Raw genomic sequence first — 20,060 nt, 5'->3', positions numbered from 1 at the left:
AGAAGTCATATTATTCAGTTCCCAAAACAATAACACCAGTCTCATCAAGAGTCAACTTGGTCCCCTGGCTGCTTATTTAAAACCTGTTGCCAGAAATGTGGGTGCAATGTTTGACTAAAATGTTGAATAACAGATCAAAACAATTGTCCAGTCCTGCTTATTTCAATTAAGAATAATCTCAAAAATCAAACCCATATTGTCACGCTCAGACATGGAAAAAGTCATTCATGCACTCATTTTCTCTCGACTCTACTGCAACTCCTTCATTTCCGGCATAAATCAAAAATCCATCTCCCGCCTCCAACTAGTCCAGAATGCAGCAGCTCGGCTTCTGACTGGTTCTAACAGACGGCATCACATGACTCCAGTCCTGGCCTCTCTCCACTGGCTCCCTGTTCGTTTTAGAATTGATTTTAAGATTTTGCTGCTCACTTTTAAAGCACGCCTGGGTCTGGCCCCAAGCTACATCATTAAAATGTTAGCCCCATATGAGCCAGCTCGCAGCCTTAGATCCTCCGGTGGGACCCTTCTGGCCCTTCTGGCCGCTCCAAAGTCAAGGCTTAAATCAAAGGGTGACCGTGCTTTTGCCATCAGAGCCCCTCGACTTTGGAACGACCTACCTGAGGATATAAGGCTTGCAGAATCAGTAACTTCTTATCAGGGGGCATGAGCATGAACTTCTGGTGTTGTTGAGCCGTGGAGGAGGGGCAACCTTTAAATGTTGTGTTTACAAACTGCAATCAACAAATCGTATTCATTCTGCCTTAAGCTAGTAAAAAACACCATATTTTCAAATTCCCTCAAGGATGTACTACAGCAATCATTGTAATCTGCAGCTGTATCTCTTAGTGGGGATCTCTTTCCTTTCTTATTGAGAGACAGATTTATTAAATCTTTTGTATTTTTATGTGATGACAGGTCAGCTCACATGTCCACAACCATGTCATGGGTGTTATTTTTCATGGTGTTTAAGGTCCAGGAGCACTGGGTGACCTACACAGAGAAAGTGGACCACTTGGTAGAGCAAGCTCTTAGGAGCAACATCAAGCGCTCCGTGGAGAAGCTATCCAGGGCCATCAATGGAGACAATAAGACATCGCCCAATCCCTTGTTCAAAGTCCTGGTAGCACTACGCCAGGCAACCCCCCAAACCACACCAAAGGTACCATCCATCCATCTTAATCCAATTGGGTCATGTGATTATGAGTATAATATTTGGCCATATATGTTAGGATGTGTTTCTATGTGCTGACATTTAATGTATTCATGGTCATATTTTCTCACCACACACATTGGAGCTTTCACTGTGCTTAATAAGAAAAATTCCAAATACTGCCACTGCATTGCATTAGCTGGAACTTTAGCTTGCTAACAGTTGCAAACCATGTTTGTCCTTACCTGATGATACATTGAGATTGGCATGGTGATATTCAAATGTTGATTGAAATGGTCATTGAAATTATGTATTTTGAGTTTTTTTTTGCTATGTGAATTCTTGAGTCAATTTACTAGCTTTGTAAATGATCAAAAACAAATATATTTAATCTAACCATTTGTCACTATCTGAGAACTCTAAGGCCCACCAGTGGGTGTGAATAGCTGCTTTACAGTATGATAGCACAGGAGAATAGCTACATGTCCTGATCAACAGTATAGAACACACACACACGAACATATGCAAACATGCAGCGATCAATGAGTTGAACAAATTACTACCTTTGATCGTGACAATAAATTCACACACAGGTACACCTGCCATGCTCACGTTGACACATCTTATTCACTGTACTATTGCTGTGAGGCTTTGCTACATGGTTATGGTGTGACTGTATGCTTTAAAACACACACACACACGGCAATAGTTCAGTTTAATTAACTGGCAATTGTATATCTTGGGTAAAAGTGAGGGTCTGTTTTAACAGGTCGAGTTCTCCCCGCCACTCGGAAAGCTTGCTCAGATTGTGAACATTACGCCTCAGCTCATCAACACCATCTCCGAATTTAAGCGACTGCCAGAAATTCTGTCCTGCAAGCAGTCACAGGGGAATCCCATACACATGAACATAGGTAAGAACTTTATATGTATTTATGTTTTTACATTTTTATTTAGCAAGTACAATTGTGCACATCCAATCTGTTTTTATTGGGTGCTGATCAAATGCAGACCTCATGTAAACATACAGTTACACAATTACAGTGATTACTAAGCAGTTGTATGTGTATGTATACTTCTACCAAGTCTATCTGACTGTCCCCTCTGTCACCCTGGTCCTCTTTGATCCTTCAGAGCAAGACGAGGAGATAAGGAAGATTCAGGCTGCGGTTGCTGCAGGGATGACATCCAATGCCGGCCTCCTGCAGACCTACCTGAAGACCTGGGATAAATACAGGGATATCTGGCAGAGCAACCAGGACTCCTTTATAGAAGGCTACCGGAGACTAAACCCACCAGTCACTACTTTTGATGCAGATATACACAGGCACTGTGCATTAAAATACTCACATCATTCTTCAATTGACTCGCATAAAAAGTTTCTGAACCTTTTGACAACAGCTGTTGTTCCCGGCAGCTGATTCTTTTTTACAGTTCACATTCTACAGACCTATCCTCTAATGCGTGTTTTATCAGATTCCATTTCCCAAGTGCACGTTTTTGTTTCATTTTGACATTCGTTACAAGTTGAAGCAACACAGACTCATTAATCTCCCTCTTGTGTGTCATGTCCTCCAGGTACACGGAGAAAGCCTACAGCGTTCAACAGGAAGAGACGGTATTGAACATCTGGTTTGTCACACTGGACTGTTCACCAATCAAGTCCTCCTTAGCACAGCTCTGCACTGCGTGGCAAACCAAGTTCACTCAGCTGCTCAGCCACATGGCTAGCACCCAGCTAAAAGAACTCCATGGCTATCTGCAAGACAATGGCAACAGGTGGGCTTTGAGGGAAGATGAAGATGAACGGAAGAAAGGAAAGGGAGCACATTTTGATCAGCTAAAGATTTGAAATAGCATGCTAAAGGTTTTGTTTGTGTGTGTGTGTGTGTGTGTGTGTGTGTGTAGGCTGAGGCAACCTCCCCAGACACTGGCAGAGCTTGGTGAGAGCACGAAGCTCTTGGTGACCCTCCAGGGCGATTTGGCCAAGACAGAGGCTCAGATTCCTCTCATCCATGACCAGTTTGCTATCCTGGACAAATATGAGGTCCAAGTGGAAGAGGCTGTAAGCACCTCGCTCGTGTATAAACAAATATACAGTATACACATATCCAGCGTAAATGATACAGGAATGTATGTGTGTTTGTGTATAAGCTGTATACTGTATAACAGTGACTTCACCGTTGTGTTTGCCCCCCTGTGCCTTTTATTGCTGTTGTGATGTTTTTCGCTCTTCTCCCTACTGGCATCGGCAAGAGTTTGATTAACAGATGATTTCATCCAATCACCTGCCGAGTATATCTTTTAGAAGTGTGTGCCCTTTTCCAAACAGTTTCAAGTGATGGCTTCTCGGATGGTTATTTGTCACAAACCATCTGTCGGGTCAGGTTAGGGTACTGTATATTTCTACACGTACAACAAACACTGTTTTGTTTTTTGGTTCACCAACAGGTGCAGGATATGCGTGAGGTGCTGAACGGGGAGTGGGTGTGGTTCCAGCAGGTGGTGATTAACTGTGACATCATGCTGCAGAAAACGAAGGAGAAGTTTAGGGACAGCATGATTCCTGAGGTCATTAAGAAGATCAAGACCATGCTGGAGGAGTTCAACATCACAGGTCACGCCCTCCCTTTCTCACTGCTCTCTTTCACACACGTATATACATTATCACCATGGTGCGCACACGTTAGTGTTGTCCTTCTCAGTTTCCATGAGCCATTACTGATCTATAAGAGGCCTCTTTAGAACCAATAGCCTGCATTGAATCCATTCTTGCCCTCTGATGATTGCTGACTCCACAGCCACACCTTTGCACATTAAAAGGGATGTTCCTAACAGGAAGAGACACCATTTCCTGCCGCATCATCATCTCTCACTCCTCTCCATCTCCTCTGTCCCTTTCCCACTCCTTTTGGCTCCTGTTTCCCTTTTGTAGTATCATCTTCCCATTGTTTTTTATTATATTCAATCTAAAATAATGGTTAATACATAAAAAAATTCTGAAGAGACAAAAGAGACAGGTAAGAGGCAAAAACGTGGTTGAGGGGAAGAAACAAGAATCAGTAAGCCATTTCCACTCAAACACCAACTGAAAGAATTACTAAAATATCATAATCAGAATTTTGTCAGGAGTCAGCCCACTAAGCACGTTTTCGGAACTAGCAACCTGTAGCTCGGTGTTATCAGAAAAAGCCAGATAGCAAAGAGCAAGAGGATTCAACACAGATTCTGAACATCTTTAGAAAATCCTTCTGCACCAAAGCATCACCGAGATATGAGCCAAAGAACAGAGCAACATTAATCGCTTTAGCGCCTTACGGTCACAAATGTTGCTTATCTTTGGCTTTTTTTTGAAAAAATTCATTTTTCTTCTTCTAATCAACTAAGACTGCTGTATTTGATGTATTGAACACCATAAGTAATATACAAGTGAAATATATGGTTTTGTACATGAGAAAATTTAAATTGCACAGATGGTGCCCAAATGCCCATTTTGCCTAATTAATCTGTACTAAAACCTCTCTAACTTTCTGCTTTACTTTTTCAAAGTCAAACTTTGCAGAGAGACTGTTCACATAGTGTGCTATGATCTGAGTCAGTTTAAACCTTTGGCTCTGCATCCTTCCAAGAGATAATCATCCTGAAAGTGCTTTTTTGTTTTCTAGGCGAACCTGAAAATTCAACTTTTGCTGTCTTTCATCTTTATTTACTCTTAACCAGTAACAAATATACTAATATTTACACATCTGAACAAAAGCACACATGGGTTGTCTTTATTATAACACCAACATTATTCAAATAGCCTTTGTGGTTGCTGAGATACACCCTTTTTTAGTTTGGGTATGTTATTTCGAGCAGACACCTAACAAATAGGTCGGTTTTCAAAAGGATAAGACACAAAGGACTAAGACAAAAGGGGCCAGAGACAGGGAAACACAGGGTTTAAATACGCTGGGGAGGTGTAGGTGATTAGACACAGGTGGAATCAATCAGGGGCGGGGCAGACAATCACAGTGGGGGGAAAACACACAAGGTCGGAAGGGAAGTTATCTGAAACGAGAGGAGAGGTAAGTAACACAAAATAAAACAGGAAATATGGACAATGACCAAAATAAAGAAACATAACTTAGGAGACGGGACGAGACATGACACAGGTGCACAAAAGCAGGAGTCAAACAGGCAAAGAAACAAAAGGAAACTAACACCAAGATCATGACAGATATACAGTATTACCAATAGATACCTTGTGAATAAATATTGGTTCATGTTCTAATGGTTAACAAATTTCTAGTTTCTCAAGGCGTATACCGCCCAAGTGTGTTGGAAGAAAACAATTTTTACAATTGTTTTATGTATTTAGGTTTTTGTAGTGAAATTATGTTTTATAGATTTTACTCCTTATTTCAACGTCACCAATCAGCTGTTCCTCGTCCATTGCAGACAGGGCGCTATTAAATAGAAACAGGGCATCTGACAAGAAGTTCATCTTAAAACAGTGCCGCCGACAGTTCCAATGTGTTTTTAAAGAACAAATGTATTTTTGGACAGTTTCGACAATCTTAGTGTGTGGACGTATGCCTGTGGTGTGTTTGTCTATAACTATGCTTTTTTTCATGCATATCTAGGTCCATTTGACAGCACACTGAGCAGTGAGTTGGCCTTAAACAATTTAGCGGGCTATCGCAGTCAACTGGAGGCTCTAAAAGAGGAAAAGAACGCCATCTTTCTCGGGCTGGGCTACTTGGAAACAGAGCAGACCTCTTCCAAAAGCATCCGGACGCTGGAGAAGGTCTGACACAGCACTGGGCTCATGGGCCACAAGCGCCAACATAAAGCAGAGAGGGTTGTTGGAACTGTGGTTGTCTGTGTGAATGAAGCAAGCAGTTTGTAAACATTACATGCACTTGATAGTATATCATATTAGGGAATTCAAACCCAGAATGCCTCAATAAATTCCAAAAGAAATAGTTTTTGTTGCAAATGTTAGACTTGTCTCAGTGATGCAAGACTAAATTTATGATTGCACTTTTGTTTGTTCATATGTTTGTTTGTGTCCATATGTTTTGTACAGGACATAGACCACCTGCGGCAGGTCTGGGAGATCACGCAGGAGTGGAATGCCAACTGGAACATCTGGAAGGTCGGTCAACTTCCTACGCTGCAGACGGAGAGCATGGGCCTCACGGCACAGGACTTGTTAAACAAACTCCACAAACTCCAGAGAGAACTAAAGGTCAGTTCCATCACACAGCACTTTTTAAATAGCTGAAGATGTTGGCGCCGTGCTACAGTGAGTCACAGTTATATATATTTTACATGGACAGCTAATACTATGGCTTCCCCCTCAGCTGCTCTCACATTTACATTACACAGTAGTGAGGACCTGGTCTGTGTCTGATTCCAGGATAAGGAGTGGGAAATTGTAGATTCCTCCCAAAACAACATCATCCAGTTCAAGCGGATCATCCCTCTCATTGATGATCTGAGGAACCCAGCCATGAGAGACAGGTATTGTGTGAAAGAGAATATATGTATTTGTCATAACACTTGTCATTTCGGTATATATCTTGGAACTATTGTCCTGCAGTAGTTACCATGTACAAGACATGGCAGGAGCACAGCTACAAAATAATTATGTATATCGAGAAAGGCATCACAGTACATACTTAGCACACACACTACAGGTGGGTGCACCTTGGTGGTTGTATTTATACTTTCAGCTGGCTTTTTAAACAGTAGTTAATGCTTTAAAGTCCTAAACCACATCGCTAAGTCCCGTAGTATTAGCTTATTTCTGTGGTTTCTTCAGTCTTCTATCAAAAGTCTTCCTCTCAGTCTCGTTTCCCCTCATCAATGTCAGTACCTCCAAAGGGACACCTTTGCTGCATTCGGTCCTCCTTCGGGGAAAGTGGTGCCACAAAGAAAACAAAAAGAGAAAAAAGCTTAAGGCATCCTGTAATGAGCAAACTGGTCATTATTAAGTAGTTGATGGGGGTAATGGAAAAGACATATTCGGAGAAAGATGGCAAGGTTTAAAAGGGTGTATTCTCTTTGTTTGATATTAGAGATTTGCCGATTGCAATTCTTTTGCCAAATTCAGATTTTTGCAGATTCAAATTTTCTTTCTTTCAAATGATAATTGACAGCATACCCAACGGTTTTTGTAACTTTTCTTTAATGGCAAATTGAAATTCAATTGTATGTTTATAATAAAAAATTCACTATTAAATAACTTTCTCCAAAACTGCACCAAGTAGCAGAACTTAACTTCCTCTCACTCAAACATATCTCAAGTAGTTCCTAATGTCCTTGAAGGCTTACTTTGGACTTGCTGGTGTTCCAAATCTTTATGTCTTCTTCACTCGCGCTGAAAAACATCCACACCGTCGACGGGATGCATGTGTGTGGCTGTAGTATGTTCAGCTGAGGCCACTTTGTGCGCGACATGCATGTTGTGTGTGTGTGGCTGGAACATCACTGTCTGAGCTGCTGTGTGCGATGTGAGACCATAGTTGGTACGGATTCTGTTCCGTCTCCTCTTTCTATTTCCCCTGCCATCCCTGCCCTCTTGGTGTTGGTCTGTCAGTCAGTGTGCTGATGTCTTATATTATTTATTAGGCAGGATAAGCACACACTGGACATTGTATGTCACTGATGACAGCAGTATGAAGAAGAAGAGTAAGAAAGAAGCTGTATTTTCCTGGATGCTATCAAAACTGCACAAACAATGAGTTTAGTACACTAATGTACTAATGATTAGTACACTAAAGTACTACTACTAATAATAATAATAATAACTTTATTTATATAGCACCTTTAAAAATAGCAGTATCGTTAGATACTGCTAATGAGCAGTATCTAACGAATATGAAAACTAAAATGATAAATATTAAGTATTAGCATGTAGCAAGCATGTGGTTTTGCAACACATTGACAGCACATCACACATCACATCTTTTTGCTACGGCCTAATGCTCTAAAGATATGTTGTACAAATGCTAAAGCCCTTTGCGAACTGTGATTTTGTGTTCTATGAACATATTTGACTTTGTTAGCCTTACCTTTTAACTTTAAACTTGTTTTCTTCAGCTGACCCACTGGGCAATTTAAGCCTAAGACAAACAATACTTTCAATGCCACCTTTCTTATAGGCACTGGGAGCAGATCAGTGAAGCACTGCAGTGCTCTTTGGATCATACCAGCACTGATGTCACACTGGAGAAGATCATGTCTCTGGACCTTGACGATCTGAAAATCTGTGAGATCTCTGGGGCCGCCAGCAAGGAGCTCTTCATAGAAAAGGTCCAGTCTCTTCCTGTCGTTTAGACTGATGCCTATAGTGGGCCGGTCTGTAGCTTCTCCTTGATGATATAGATTCATTCTAACCAGGGTCTCACCGAGAATATTGGTGAGCCAAGCTGAAAGTGTAGTTAAACAAGATTAGCTTTCTCAGATGTGTATGTGTCAGATTCTTAAACTGAAATGCTCCACACGGTTTCAGAAACATGCTTCCTCCTTAGTGGTGTTTAGCTGCCCCTTTTATTTGTGACATTACAAATAAAACTAATCTTTTACTTTACAGACATTTTTTTAACTCCAGTATATCGCCATGTTAGTCTTTCGACATACTTCCAGGGGATTAAAAAAACAAATAAGAAATGTAGAATTGAAAAGAGTGTCAGAAAATGCTCATAAAAATAGAAAAACAAGTAAAGTGGAGAAAGAAAAAAAAGGTTGTTTTTTTTAAAAGGTTCTCCATCTCTGATATTTGAGAGCAGTAGAACTCATGCTAAGATTCATGGTTTCCTGTCATTGATAATATAATCATGCCAATGTATCATTAAGCTTGTAGAATAGAACAATATAAATGTTTCCCTCTGTAAGTGTTCCGTCTGTTTACATTGCTCTTTGTGTTTGATTATTAAGGGTCTGGAGGACATTACCAAGACATGGGCTGAAACGTTGCTGGACTTGGAACCTTACAAAAGCCACTATCAGCTGAGGTGAGGAAGCAAGCCTTGACGGCAGGGATGGGTGGATGGTTCAAGAAGTTATAACTGTCATCTTCTTTTATAGATTCTATGGTTGAAACTCACAGTCACAGATTTGGTCATTCATTGTGTCTTGATTACCTGCATCACAAGATTCCTCTGCTCAGTACAATTGCATAATAAAGTGATGGTCTCAATCTTACTTTGTTTAAAGGATACTATAGAAAATATGTGACCCTGATGCAGGAAAGTGTCTGTTGGCAGTGAGTGAGTCTGTTTGTCGTCAGAGACGAGTGAGCAGAGCAGAGTTAATTAAGCGAGTGACAGCCTGGTTTGGGAAAGCAAAAATCGGCCATCTGCTGCATATAAAATAGGAATAGAGAGACAGCCCCAGTCGTATTCGCAGCCCAAGTCATCGCCACTCATTCGACAATGGGGGGAAAGGTTACAGTCAGCCACTGGCCCACAGTTAACATAATAGAGGAAGTAGGGAGGGAGAGAGTTCAATATAGAGTAAATATTAGAAATATCTCTCAATGTTACGCACTCAAAATATGGAATAGTAACTACCTCCTCAAAAACTTCCACCAAAATCCTTTTTGGCATTGTTTACACAGTAATAATAATGTATATAACCACATTGGATTACAATAAACTGTACATGTGTAACTAATAAACTGGTAACATAAATGTTTACTTCCATGACTTTTTCCGCTGTGAAAATGCATCAGTATTGGAATTCCATAATCCATAATTTTCTGTCTCTGTCTCAGGGGCACAGAGGAGGTTTTCCAGGCCCTGGAGGACAACATGTCCATACTGTCCACAATGAAGGCTTCTCCGTTTGTCAAAGCCTTTGAAAAGGAGGTAGACTGCTGGGAACGGCAGTTATCCCATGTTCTGGAAGTCATCGAGATGATTCTCACTGTGCAGCGTCAGTGGATTTATCTGGAGGTACGAGAAACACACTCACATACTTTACTATGTTAAAGGATCACGCCGTTGTAAAACGCATCTGTCACAGCTCTCTGGTATCGGTTTTCTCGATATGGTCCCGGGACCATATCGCAATCTTTCGCTGTCAGTCTCCATTTTTTATTTCCTTCATCCTTCTAGAACATTTTCCAAGCAAAGGACATCAGGGAGCAGCTGCCTCGTGAATGCAAAGAGTTTGAAGACTTCAGTTCAAGTTGGAAGACCATCATGGGCCAACTCCACAAGGAAAGCAACGCCTTGCAGGGAACACACCACCCCGGTATGACAACATACTTGATGTTGCTTTTAAGAACATGCTGGTACAGAAATGTGTCATATATATATATATATATATATATATATATATATATATATATATATATATTTTATAACAGTCTTCTAACAGCCCCTCCTCTGTCTATCAGGCTTGCCTGAGAAGCTGTCACTGATGAGTGCTAAGCTGGAGGAGATCCAGAAGGCCCTGGACTTTTACCTGGAGACCAAGAGGCAGATCTTCCCAAGGTTTTACTTCCTGTCGAACGATGATGTGCTGGAAATCCTGGGGCAGTCACAGAACCCCAAAGCCATTCAACCCCACCTGAAGAAGTGTTTTGACAACATCAGGAGCCTGAAAATTAAAAAGGCAGGGAATGCAACAATTATCATGAAATCCATCACAGGCTAAGATGCACTCAGTGGCTCGTGCTGCACTACTACTTCTGTGAAGGAGTCATTTCAGGCCATTAATTCAAGAACATTATACGTTTCACAACATTTATGAAGGCTATTATTGAGGCCATACACATTTTGTTTTCTGGAAATTATTCAGTTGTCAAGCATATTTGAAATGCTTTAATAATGTCAATGTGGACTTAGTGTAGGCTAAGTATGCCCTTTACAATAGTAGGAATTATGAATTAAAAGTACTTTGAACAGGCTTCCCACGCTGCCTGGAAAATAATTGACCAATTTTCCAGTCAAGGAAAACACATGAAGAGAAACGGTAAAATGTTATATAAAATCCGGGAACATTTTTTTGACGTTCTACTATTTTCCTTTTAGCTGAGAATGAACAACATGCTATCTATCAGATCTCCCCAAAATAGCTAACGCTGCCATCTGAAAGAGTTAAGTTATTTTAAGGATCATATTAATGTTCCTATCATGTCACATGGTAGCACATGCAGGTTGGATGGCATCACAACTTAATTGGCCAAAACAGAACCTCAAATGTAAATATTAGTCTCTGCTGGCTGGTAACTGTGGCTGCTTCTATTGGTATTATTTCATGATTAATTTGTCGTAGTTTCTAATAATGTAAGAGATGATTTTTTTTAGATAAGTTATAGGCATCCACTGCATGTCTTTTCAATCAGACTCCCACATTGAAAAAATATTAGTCTATGTTTCTATCTGTCATACTTCCAAGGTCATCTGTAAAAATGTCCTGGAAACGTCCTGAAAACTGTAGAAAAGCATGGAAACCCTGTCCAAAGTAAAGATTTGGGGCAAAACAATAAATCCCACGCAGCCCAAGTAGACACATTGCTAAGATAAGATGATGCCACTTTTTTCAGTGCAGGTTAACTTTAGTTAGTGTCCTCAAATGAGACTCAATAAGTGGTGCTCTCCACTGGTACGCTGGACCTGATTTAATGATATCAAACCACATCATGTTTCGCAGAAACACCTTTTTAAACTGAACTTTGTGCTCAGGGACATATATTTCTTAGTTTTTCAAAATGTTTCGATCCTAACATTTATCTGCAAAAGCATGTAAAGGTCACATTGGTTAGGTTAAATTTTGCTACATGTATTTCCTTATTTCAGCAAGTCAAACTTCCAGGATGAAGTGGCCTCAAAACTTTAACCACAAAACACTGTTTGCATATTATACAGAATCCATACAGAGAGCTGTGAGATGTGTATGTATGTCTTTTCTAGGGCATTCGCCAACAGGCCAATGGGATATTCTCTGCTGATGGGGAGTATGTTAACTTCAGCCTCCCAGTGGAACTGGACAAACCCGTGGAGGTAAAGCAGCAATGATTATGATTGTGATCAATATGCAATATTCAAAGAGGTACGGTGGAGAATGTGAGCACCTTTTTGTTTGTGTGCGTGTAGGTTTGGCTGTGTAATGTTGAGACGGCCATGCGCGTTAATCTGATGAGCTCTCTGCAAAAGTGCCTTGGAGCTCTGAAGAAGAAGCCAGGCCAGTTCGAAAAATGGGTCGAAGAATGGCCGGGACAGGTACATTTGTGTTTAGTTTTTTCCCATTTTAAAATCATTGTGGTTTCACATCTTCGCCCATCTGACATTCAGACTGACTGACACTGATGCAGTCTTTTTGCACAAATCCCAGTTCCTGCTGAACCAGTGTTATTTTCGTGAAGGAAAACTAAGACTAAATATGTTCATTTGCGGCAGTTTTGTTTTTTTCCATGACAAAGACCAAACCATGAAGAGGCTGCAGTGACATTGTTAAATACTAGCAATATCAACGTACAATGTTAGAGATGTAATATGATGTAGTCCCTCATAGGACTACATCGGCAACACAGTCAGGGTGAGTCGGAGTAACAATTACATCAACAGCATTGAAAGAAACAAAGTCATATTTTTTTGCAAGACTAGATTGACTGAAATGTTCAATATAATCAAATACAAAAATACTTTCATTTACTAAAACAATATTTAAATAGTTATCTTTTTCTTTGACTAAGAATACATTTCAACTAAAAAGACTAAAAAAACAGAGTGAGTTTGACTAAATATGATGAAAACTAACAAATGCACTTGACCCCTGGACGAGGACTAAGGAAAATAGGTATCAAAGTGAACACTGTGATGAACCCCTCTCCATTCCCATGGTTATTTACTCAGTCCATGTCATTGGGTAAAAAAAAGAATATGAACAAGGCTAAAAGTTGTAAGAAAGCTAAGTGTGTATCTTTCCGTTTTTAGATACTGATCACCACCAGTCAGATCCAGTGGACCACAGATGTCACTAAAGCTCTCATGTCCTGCAAGCAGCGAGCTGATAAGTCCTCTCTTAAGTCCATAAAGAGGAAACAGGTTGAGTTTTTGTTGCTTAACTAAATATTTTTGAGTGAACTCACTGTGATGATTTGTTAACATACCAGTATGTTTCCATAAAGCAAGCTGAAAGCTCTGTACCCAGTAGGATGATCCTAAGCATGAAAATGTGTGTTGTGTTATTTTGTTATTATTTTCAATATTTTGTGCAGCCTGCAATTCATTAGCCTTGTTGTGTTAAATTCAGCGTATCTGCCTTTTCTGACGCAAAGGGAAGGCAACATAGTGGTGTTAAGAATTCAAAGTCTTCTAATAATCTCTTGAGCTTTTGCTATGTCCGTCTTTGTCTCTCAGGTCTCCAAGCTTCAATGCTATTCAGATATCATACGTGGCAACTTGTCCAAAATCTTACGTCTGAAGATTGCATCGCTGGTGACGGGGGAGGTTCATGCTCGCGATGTCATTGATAAGCTGATCAAGGCGGGCTGCAACGACGTCAATGCCTTCGAATGGCTCTGCCAGCTGCGACTATACTGGGAGATGGTATGCTATGAGTGATGCTAGTAAGAACAACAACAGACAGTATAGAGAAAAAGAAGGGCACAATAAGGAACTTTTTTCAAGCAATAATTTCAGCAACATTTTTTAATGGCTGTAAGAATGAATTTCCCTCTAAAATGTAAAAGCTAAAAGCAAAACTGTGGTAGATCAAATCGGTATACATTTAGCTATTATTGATTCCTCTGCGACACATAAACATTTCTTTCTAAATCATCAGCATTTTTCATTCTCCACCTTATGGCAGCAAAATATCAGTTTTGCTGAGCTGAGATGAGTTGGAGGGAGACAGATAAACATCCGCTGAATTTGTCCATTTTCTTATTTGCTTGTTCTCCAAATAGGAAGAGTGCATAATCCGACAGACTAACACACATTTCAAGTATGGCTACGAGTACCTGGGCAACTCTGGACGGCTTGTCATCACTCCACTTACTGACAGGTAGTGATCAATCGTTCCGTCAGTCAAACACTGCATTTCCGCCACAAATGCATCAAAACATCAATCAATTTGTCACGTGTCAGTTAAGTAACTCATTCAAAGTTAATCAAAGTATTTCACTTGTTTGTTTTAATTATTATTTTGGTATTTTTGACAGACAGATTTGCACTGATGTAAGTATTTTGTGTAATTAAATGTCAAGTGAATTCGATAACATCAGACAGATGCAATCATTTGCATTGTTTCTGTAGTATAGTCAATAGAGTACACCTCGGCTCTTTTTGCATTGACTGATAAAAAGACCGGTGCCAGAGGGCACATTAATAATGCCAATATAGAGTGTATTAGTTCATATTGGAGACCATCTCACATACTTTGTTGTCTATTGTTCAACCAAGTTCGCGCAGATGTTGAGGATTGTTGTATCTTCCAAATATTCGACCATTCATCCTCTGTAATATTCACACCAAGTTCCAGTTCCCATTTCAGTTTTACATAAAATGTTGTATTTCCTATTTTTTCCATCAGATTTTTATATAAAGTTGATATGTTTCTATATTTCTTTGAGTTGTAAGCTCCTATTATGGTTCTAATTATGCCATTTTTCCCCAGGTTAATTTTGTGCTTTATTTCTCTGTTGAAAAAGTCCCTTAATTGTAGGTATCTGAAGTGGTCCTGGTTGTTTAGTGAATATTTATCTTTCAGCTCCTGGAAACTCACAACACTTCCATCTTTAGTAATTGTGCATATTGCTGTTATTCCATATGGAATCCATTGTTTAAACCTCTGATCGAGAGTACCGGTACCTGGAATAAAATGTATATCATAGGCTATCCATCGCAGAAGCCTGAGCTCTTCTTCTAATTTATATTTTCGTACCAATTTGAACCACATCTATAATGTAAATCGGGTGACAGCATCCATCTGTTTAAGTAAATCGTTTGCTATATTTCTGTCTCCAATAAGGCTTTGAATTTCCCTTCCTTCTACATATTGTTCAAGGTTTTTCCATTTTGCTTCATAATCGTTGGTACACCAGGGGCCGGTATTTCAAAATGATCCCACAGGATTAATTAATCCTCCTGGATTGGATTAAATCCTGATCAGATCCCCAAAACGGGTATTTCAAAGCAAATCTGATCCTGAAGATTCAGATTCAGATTTGGTAATCCAATCCTGCCTTTGATCCGGATTAAACACTGCTGTTGAGTATTTCAAAACTTTAGTGGGAAATCTGGATCAGTTTGATCCTAAAAATCAGGATTACCCTGATCCCACCTCAGAGGTGGATTTGAGGGAGATTACATGTAAAGGTTTGAACAGCCTAAATGTAACTGCTCCCAAAGTTCCTTGTTTGATACAGATATAGCTACGCTTCACTGCTGTTTGAACAATGTTTATTATCTTTGCTGTGAAAAACTTACTGAAGTAAAAAAAACATACAACGTGTTTGTCGCCGAAAAACAATTAATATACATCAACATAATCAAAATTAAAATGTGGACCGCGACATACAGACGCTAGCCTATTTACTAACTTGTTAGCTCCTTAACACAGACGTCAATGGAGCAGCGTTAGCTCACATTAGCGCAAACTCGGCTCTTCTTTCAACTTTATGCTGATTTACGTACTTTGTTAACTCAATATAATGATTGCCTTTCATCTAGTCTTAGGACGCATCAACACTGAACAAAATCATACTTAGATTTAGAGACAATAGTTGCGCCAGCTTCTCCTTTTTTTCGGTAAAATGCTCGCTCCATTTCCTGTTTCTCGTCTGTGATCCAGGGGGCGGGGCGGATTTGGACATCCCAATCTGCCGGTATCAGGATCACTCAAGTTTTGAAATACCGGGATAGATCAGGTTGATCCGTGGCTGAGGACAGGGGGATTTGGTTATCCGGATCATTCTGATCTGGATACAAGTTTTGAAATACTGGCCCCAGTAGATTACTGGTCGAATTTGAGCTGCATGGAAGTATGCCCTAAAGTTTGGTAATGCCATGCCCCCTTTATTTTTCCCAATCTGTAGTGTTTCATATTTGACTCTGTTCCATATAAACCTTGAAATGATTTTATCCCAGGCTCTGAATTGTTTTTGAACATCTTGTCCCAAAAAGATAAGAGAAAAACTGGTTCACGCGTTTGTTACTTCTAGACTAGATTACTGCAACTCCTTATTATCAGGCTGCTCTAATAAGTCTCTTAAATCCCTCCAGTTGATCCAGAATGCTGCAGCTCGTGTACTCACAACAACTAAGAAAAGAGATCACATTACTCCTGTATTAGCTGCTCTGCACTGGCTCCCTGTAAAATCAAGAATCACATTTAAAATTCTTCTCCTCACCTACAAAGCCTTGATTGCACCATCATATCTTAAGGAGCTTGTAGTACCATATTGCCCCACTAGAGAGCTGCGCTCACTAAATGCTGGGCTACTTGTGGTTCCCAGAGTCTTAAAAAGTAGGATGGGAGCCAGAGCCTTCAGTTATCAAGCTCCTCTTTTATGGAACCAGCTTCCACTTTCAGTCCGGGAGGCAGACACAGTCACCTCATTCCAGAATAGACTTAAGACTTTCCTGTTTGATAGTGCTTATAGTTAGGGCTGAATCAGGTTTGCCCTGGTCGAGCCCCTTGATATGCTGCTATAGGCTTATAGGCTGCTGGGGGATGTTTTAGGATACACTGAGCACCTCTCTCTTCTCTCTCTCCTTATGGATGAATTTACATCTCTCCATTGCACCTTATTAACTCTGCTTCCTCCCCGGAGTCTTTGTGACTTCACGTCTCATAGGGTCCATTGGACCTGGAGGTGTCTGATGCCTGGTGAGCCGGCCTCCCGCGTTGGCCCTGCTGATGCGCCCCGCCCCCCCTCCTCTCTACCTCCTTCTGTTTCATGGATTGGAGTTCCATTCATACATTGTCATATTCATGTAATGTCTTTATGTAATTTTGTAATGCTGTTCATTCTGTACACATGACATCTATTGCATCTGTCCATCCGGGGAGAGGGATCCTACTCTGTTGCTCTCCTGAAGGTTTCTTCCCTTTTTTCTCTGTGAAAGGTTATTTTTGGGGAGTTTTTCCTGATTCGATGTGAGGTCAAAGGTCAGGGATGTCGTATGTGTACAGATTGTAAAGCCCTCTGAGGCAAATTTGTAATTTGTGATATTGGGCTATACAAAATAAACTGAATTGAATTGAATTTGGATGACATATAATGAGTATTTTTTTCAACATTGATACTGTGTAAATGCTTGACATGTAAATGCTTGACTCTGTCCAGATGTTACATGACCCTAACCACAGCACTCCATCTCCATCGGGGGGGCTCCCCTAAAGGCCCAGCTGGTACTGGGAAGACAGAGACAGTGAAGGATTTGGGCAAAGCTCTCGGCATGCACGTGATCGTGGTAAACTGCTCCGAAGGGCTAGACTACAAATCTATGGGACGCATGTACTCTGGCCTGGCACAGGTAGGAAAATGCTAGAGGATAAGAAAATATGATGATGGTGACGACAATGACTGTAGTTTGAATCATAATGTCGATGTCAGCCTAAATAAAACAAGGTAAAACAGTAGTTGTTATACTTTTGAGTGTATATATGTTAGATATGTCACTTGTTTACTAACTAGTTATGGAAACCCTATTCTCGTGCTAGTCAAGATCAAAAACACTTAATTTAATCTAAAACTGTGTTAGTAAAAATTGCTCTCTCGCTCTGTGTGTGTGCGGATTAGTGGTGGAAGAAGTACTCAAACAAGTATCAAAACTACAGTATAAAAATATACCTAAAGGATCAAAAGGAAAAAGTAATCATTATGCAAATGATCCCATTTAAGAAAAGAATTATAGACCATTGACTTATAATTAGTGATGCATTGATTTTCCAACTTCTTTATATACTGCCAGATTTAACTGCGTTTGACCAGATTTTCACAGAAATCTGTGAATTTATACAATACTATCGCAAATTGCGATATCGCAATTTCACCACGGTAACAAATCATATTGAATTATCGCCCAGCCCTACTTTAACGTTCTTTATTTAACACTCGTTAAAAAACAATAAATACAATTGTCCCTTTTGTTCTGTCAGCCCTTAATTAATTTCCTGTAGAATGAAGCTACATCTATGGTGGGTGAGACCAAAAGGAAAAGAGTTCAGAGGATATGGTTCATCTCACTGGTTTCTAGCTGCTAACAGGCTAAACAGGTCATACGCAGTTTGGGCTTTCAACTTGAAATAGAAGTTTTAAATAGCATTAAATAGAATAAAGTACAAACACTTAAATAAATATACTTATATGTACTAAGTTACAGTCAACCACTGATGACTCTTTTTCAGCTCGGGGGGAAAAAAAAGAATCCAGACAAAGCTGTGTTTTTTCATTGGTGTATTTTCTTTTTACTGCATGATTTGTATGTATTTCATTGTGTCCACCCTGGACAGACTGGCGCATGGGGGTGCTTCAATGAGTTCAACCGAATCAACATCGAGGTGCTGTCGGTGGTAGCCCAGCAAATCCTGTCCATCCTGTCCGCCCTCTCAGCGGGACAATCCAAGTTCCATTTTGACGGACAGCACATAAATCTGGTCCCATCGTGTGGCATCTTTATCACCATGAATCCCGGTAGGTCAATGCAAATGTGCATACACTGCAATTTATGCAAGTTATGTTAGGAAGTAGTTTGGGATATTTTTAGAGGATGTTTTGGTATGTTTATTTGATCATGAAAATAAATGCTTTCAGTGTTTATAATTCAATATTTCTTCTCTCCATTTGCTTTGTTTTCCTAGGTTACGCTGGTCGTACGGAACTTCCAGACAACCTCAAGTCCATGTTCAGACCTGTCTCCATGGTGGTGCCAGACTCTACTCTAATAGCTGAGATCATACTGTTTGTAGAGGGCTTCAACAATTGCAAGGTATGACAACTCAAGGATATTTTATACTCTAATCCCACTTTATGTGAAGAGCTCAGGCGGGATTACATTTTATAATTTATTCAAGGTTTTTAACAGACCATGCTGGTTATTTCACTGTGCATGAATGTGATCTCATTGGGAAATGTGAGGTATTGAAGCCTCAGCTGAACATAGATCAAAGGTAGGTGTTGATCCATCTGTTTCCCCACTGATTTCAATCTTCTTTAAGCAGTAAGCACTGGTCTGGGATCAGTGTCGGAATAGGGTTTGGTGAAGGGCCATGGTGGGAGAGTAAGTCTTAATACAGACGCTCTCTCCTGCTGAAATGCAAGCTGTCTGTATAGTTGAGCTATGCTTTGGGACGCGTCTTTGATGCTCACTAAAGCAACGCATTGGAAGTGATGGATTAATTTACTGCTAAATCACTCTGACTCATCTTATGTTTATACTGTACATTTGAATCCTACTTATGGTGAGATTGACCATTCTACCTCTGTCCTCCTTCTTTTGTTTCTTCCTTTTCTGTCTGTAACTCAGTAGACACTATACCTATGTGTCTATAACTCAGTAGCATAAAGACACTACCTCTGTCTTTTGTAAGTCAGTAGTATAAAGACACTCTACCTCTGTCTCTGTAAATCAGTAGCATAAAGACACTACCTCTGTCTCTGTAAGTCAGTAGTATAAAGACACTCTACCTCTGTCTCTGTAACTCAGTAGCATAAAGATACTGTACCTCTGTCTCTGTAAGTCAGTAGCATAAATACCCTCTACCTCTGTAAGTCAGTAGCATAAAGACACTCTACCTCTGTCTCTGTAAGTCAGTAGCATAAAGACACTGTACCTCTGTCTCTGTAACTCAGTAGCATAAAGACACTACCTCTGTCTCTGTAAGTCAGTAGTATAACAACACTCTACCTCTGTCTCTGTAACTCAGTAGCATAAAGATACTCTACCTCTGTCTCTGTAAC

At 40.1% G+C, this 20,060-nt stretch overlaps 1 protein-coding gene across 1 annotated transcript in view; it reads left to right on the top strand.

Annotated features, from left to right (window-relative positions):
• The window catches only part of dnah2 (dynein, axonemal, heavy chain 2), a 64,358-nt gene that overhangs the window by 7,342 nt on the left and 36,956 nt on the right, over positions 1-20,060 (top strand). The window contains exons 17-38 of the mRNA XM_034560743.1: positions 974-1,162; positions 1,923-2,067; positions 2,288-2,480; positions 2,732-2,932; positions 3,062-3,218; positions 3,605-3,770; positions 5,779-5,942; positions 6,225-6,386; positions 6,558-6,661; positions 8,305-8,455; positions 9,080-9,156; positions 9,918-10,098; positions 10,261-10,399; positions 10,545-10,762; positions 12,064-12,153; positions 12,247-12,372; positions 13,087-13,197; positions 13,513-13,701; positions 14,061-14,158; positions 17,445-17,634; positions 18,614-18,794; positions 18,962-19,089. Coding sequence (XP_034416634.1) covers positions 974-1,162; positions 1,923-2,067; positions 2,288-2,480; positions 2,732-2,932; positions 3,062-3,218; positions 3,605-3,770; positions 5,779-5,942; positions 6,225-6,386; positions 6,558-6,661; positions 8,305-8,455; positions 9,080-9,156; positions 9,918-10,098; positions 10,261-10,399; positions 10,545-10,762; positions 12,064-12,153; positions 12,247-12,372; positions 13,087-13,197; positions 13,513-13,701; positions 14,061-14,158; positions 17,445-17,634; positions 18,614-18,794; positions 18,962-19,089 — 3,360 coding nt within the window. The remainder of the gene's footprint in view (positions 1-973; positions 1,163-1,922; positions 2,068-2,287; positions 2,481-2,731; positions 2,933-3,061; positions 3,219-3,604; positions 3,771-5,778; positions 5,943-6,224; positions 6,387-6,557; positions 6,662-8,304; positions 8,456-9,079; positions 9,157-9,917; positions 10,099-10,260; positions 10,400-10,544; positions 10,763-12,063; positions 12,154-12,246; positions 12,373-13,086; positions 13,198-13,512; positions 13,702-14,060; positions 14,159-17,444; positions 17,635-18,613; positions 18,795-18,961; positions 19,090-20,060) is intronic.

Source organism: Cyclopterus lumpus, chromosome 20 (genome assembly GCF_009769545.1).
Source record: "Cyclopterus lumpus isolate fCycLum1 chromosome 20, fCycLum1.pri, whole genome shotgun sequence".
In the NCBI taxonomy this organism is placed as follows: domain Eukaryota; kingdom Metazoa; phylum Chordata; class Actinopteri; order Perciformes; family Cyclopteridae; genus Cyclopterus; species Cyclopterus lumpus.
Note: the sequence above shows the minus strand (reverse complement) of the source record. Positions and strands in the feature narration are given on the sequence as shown.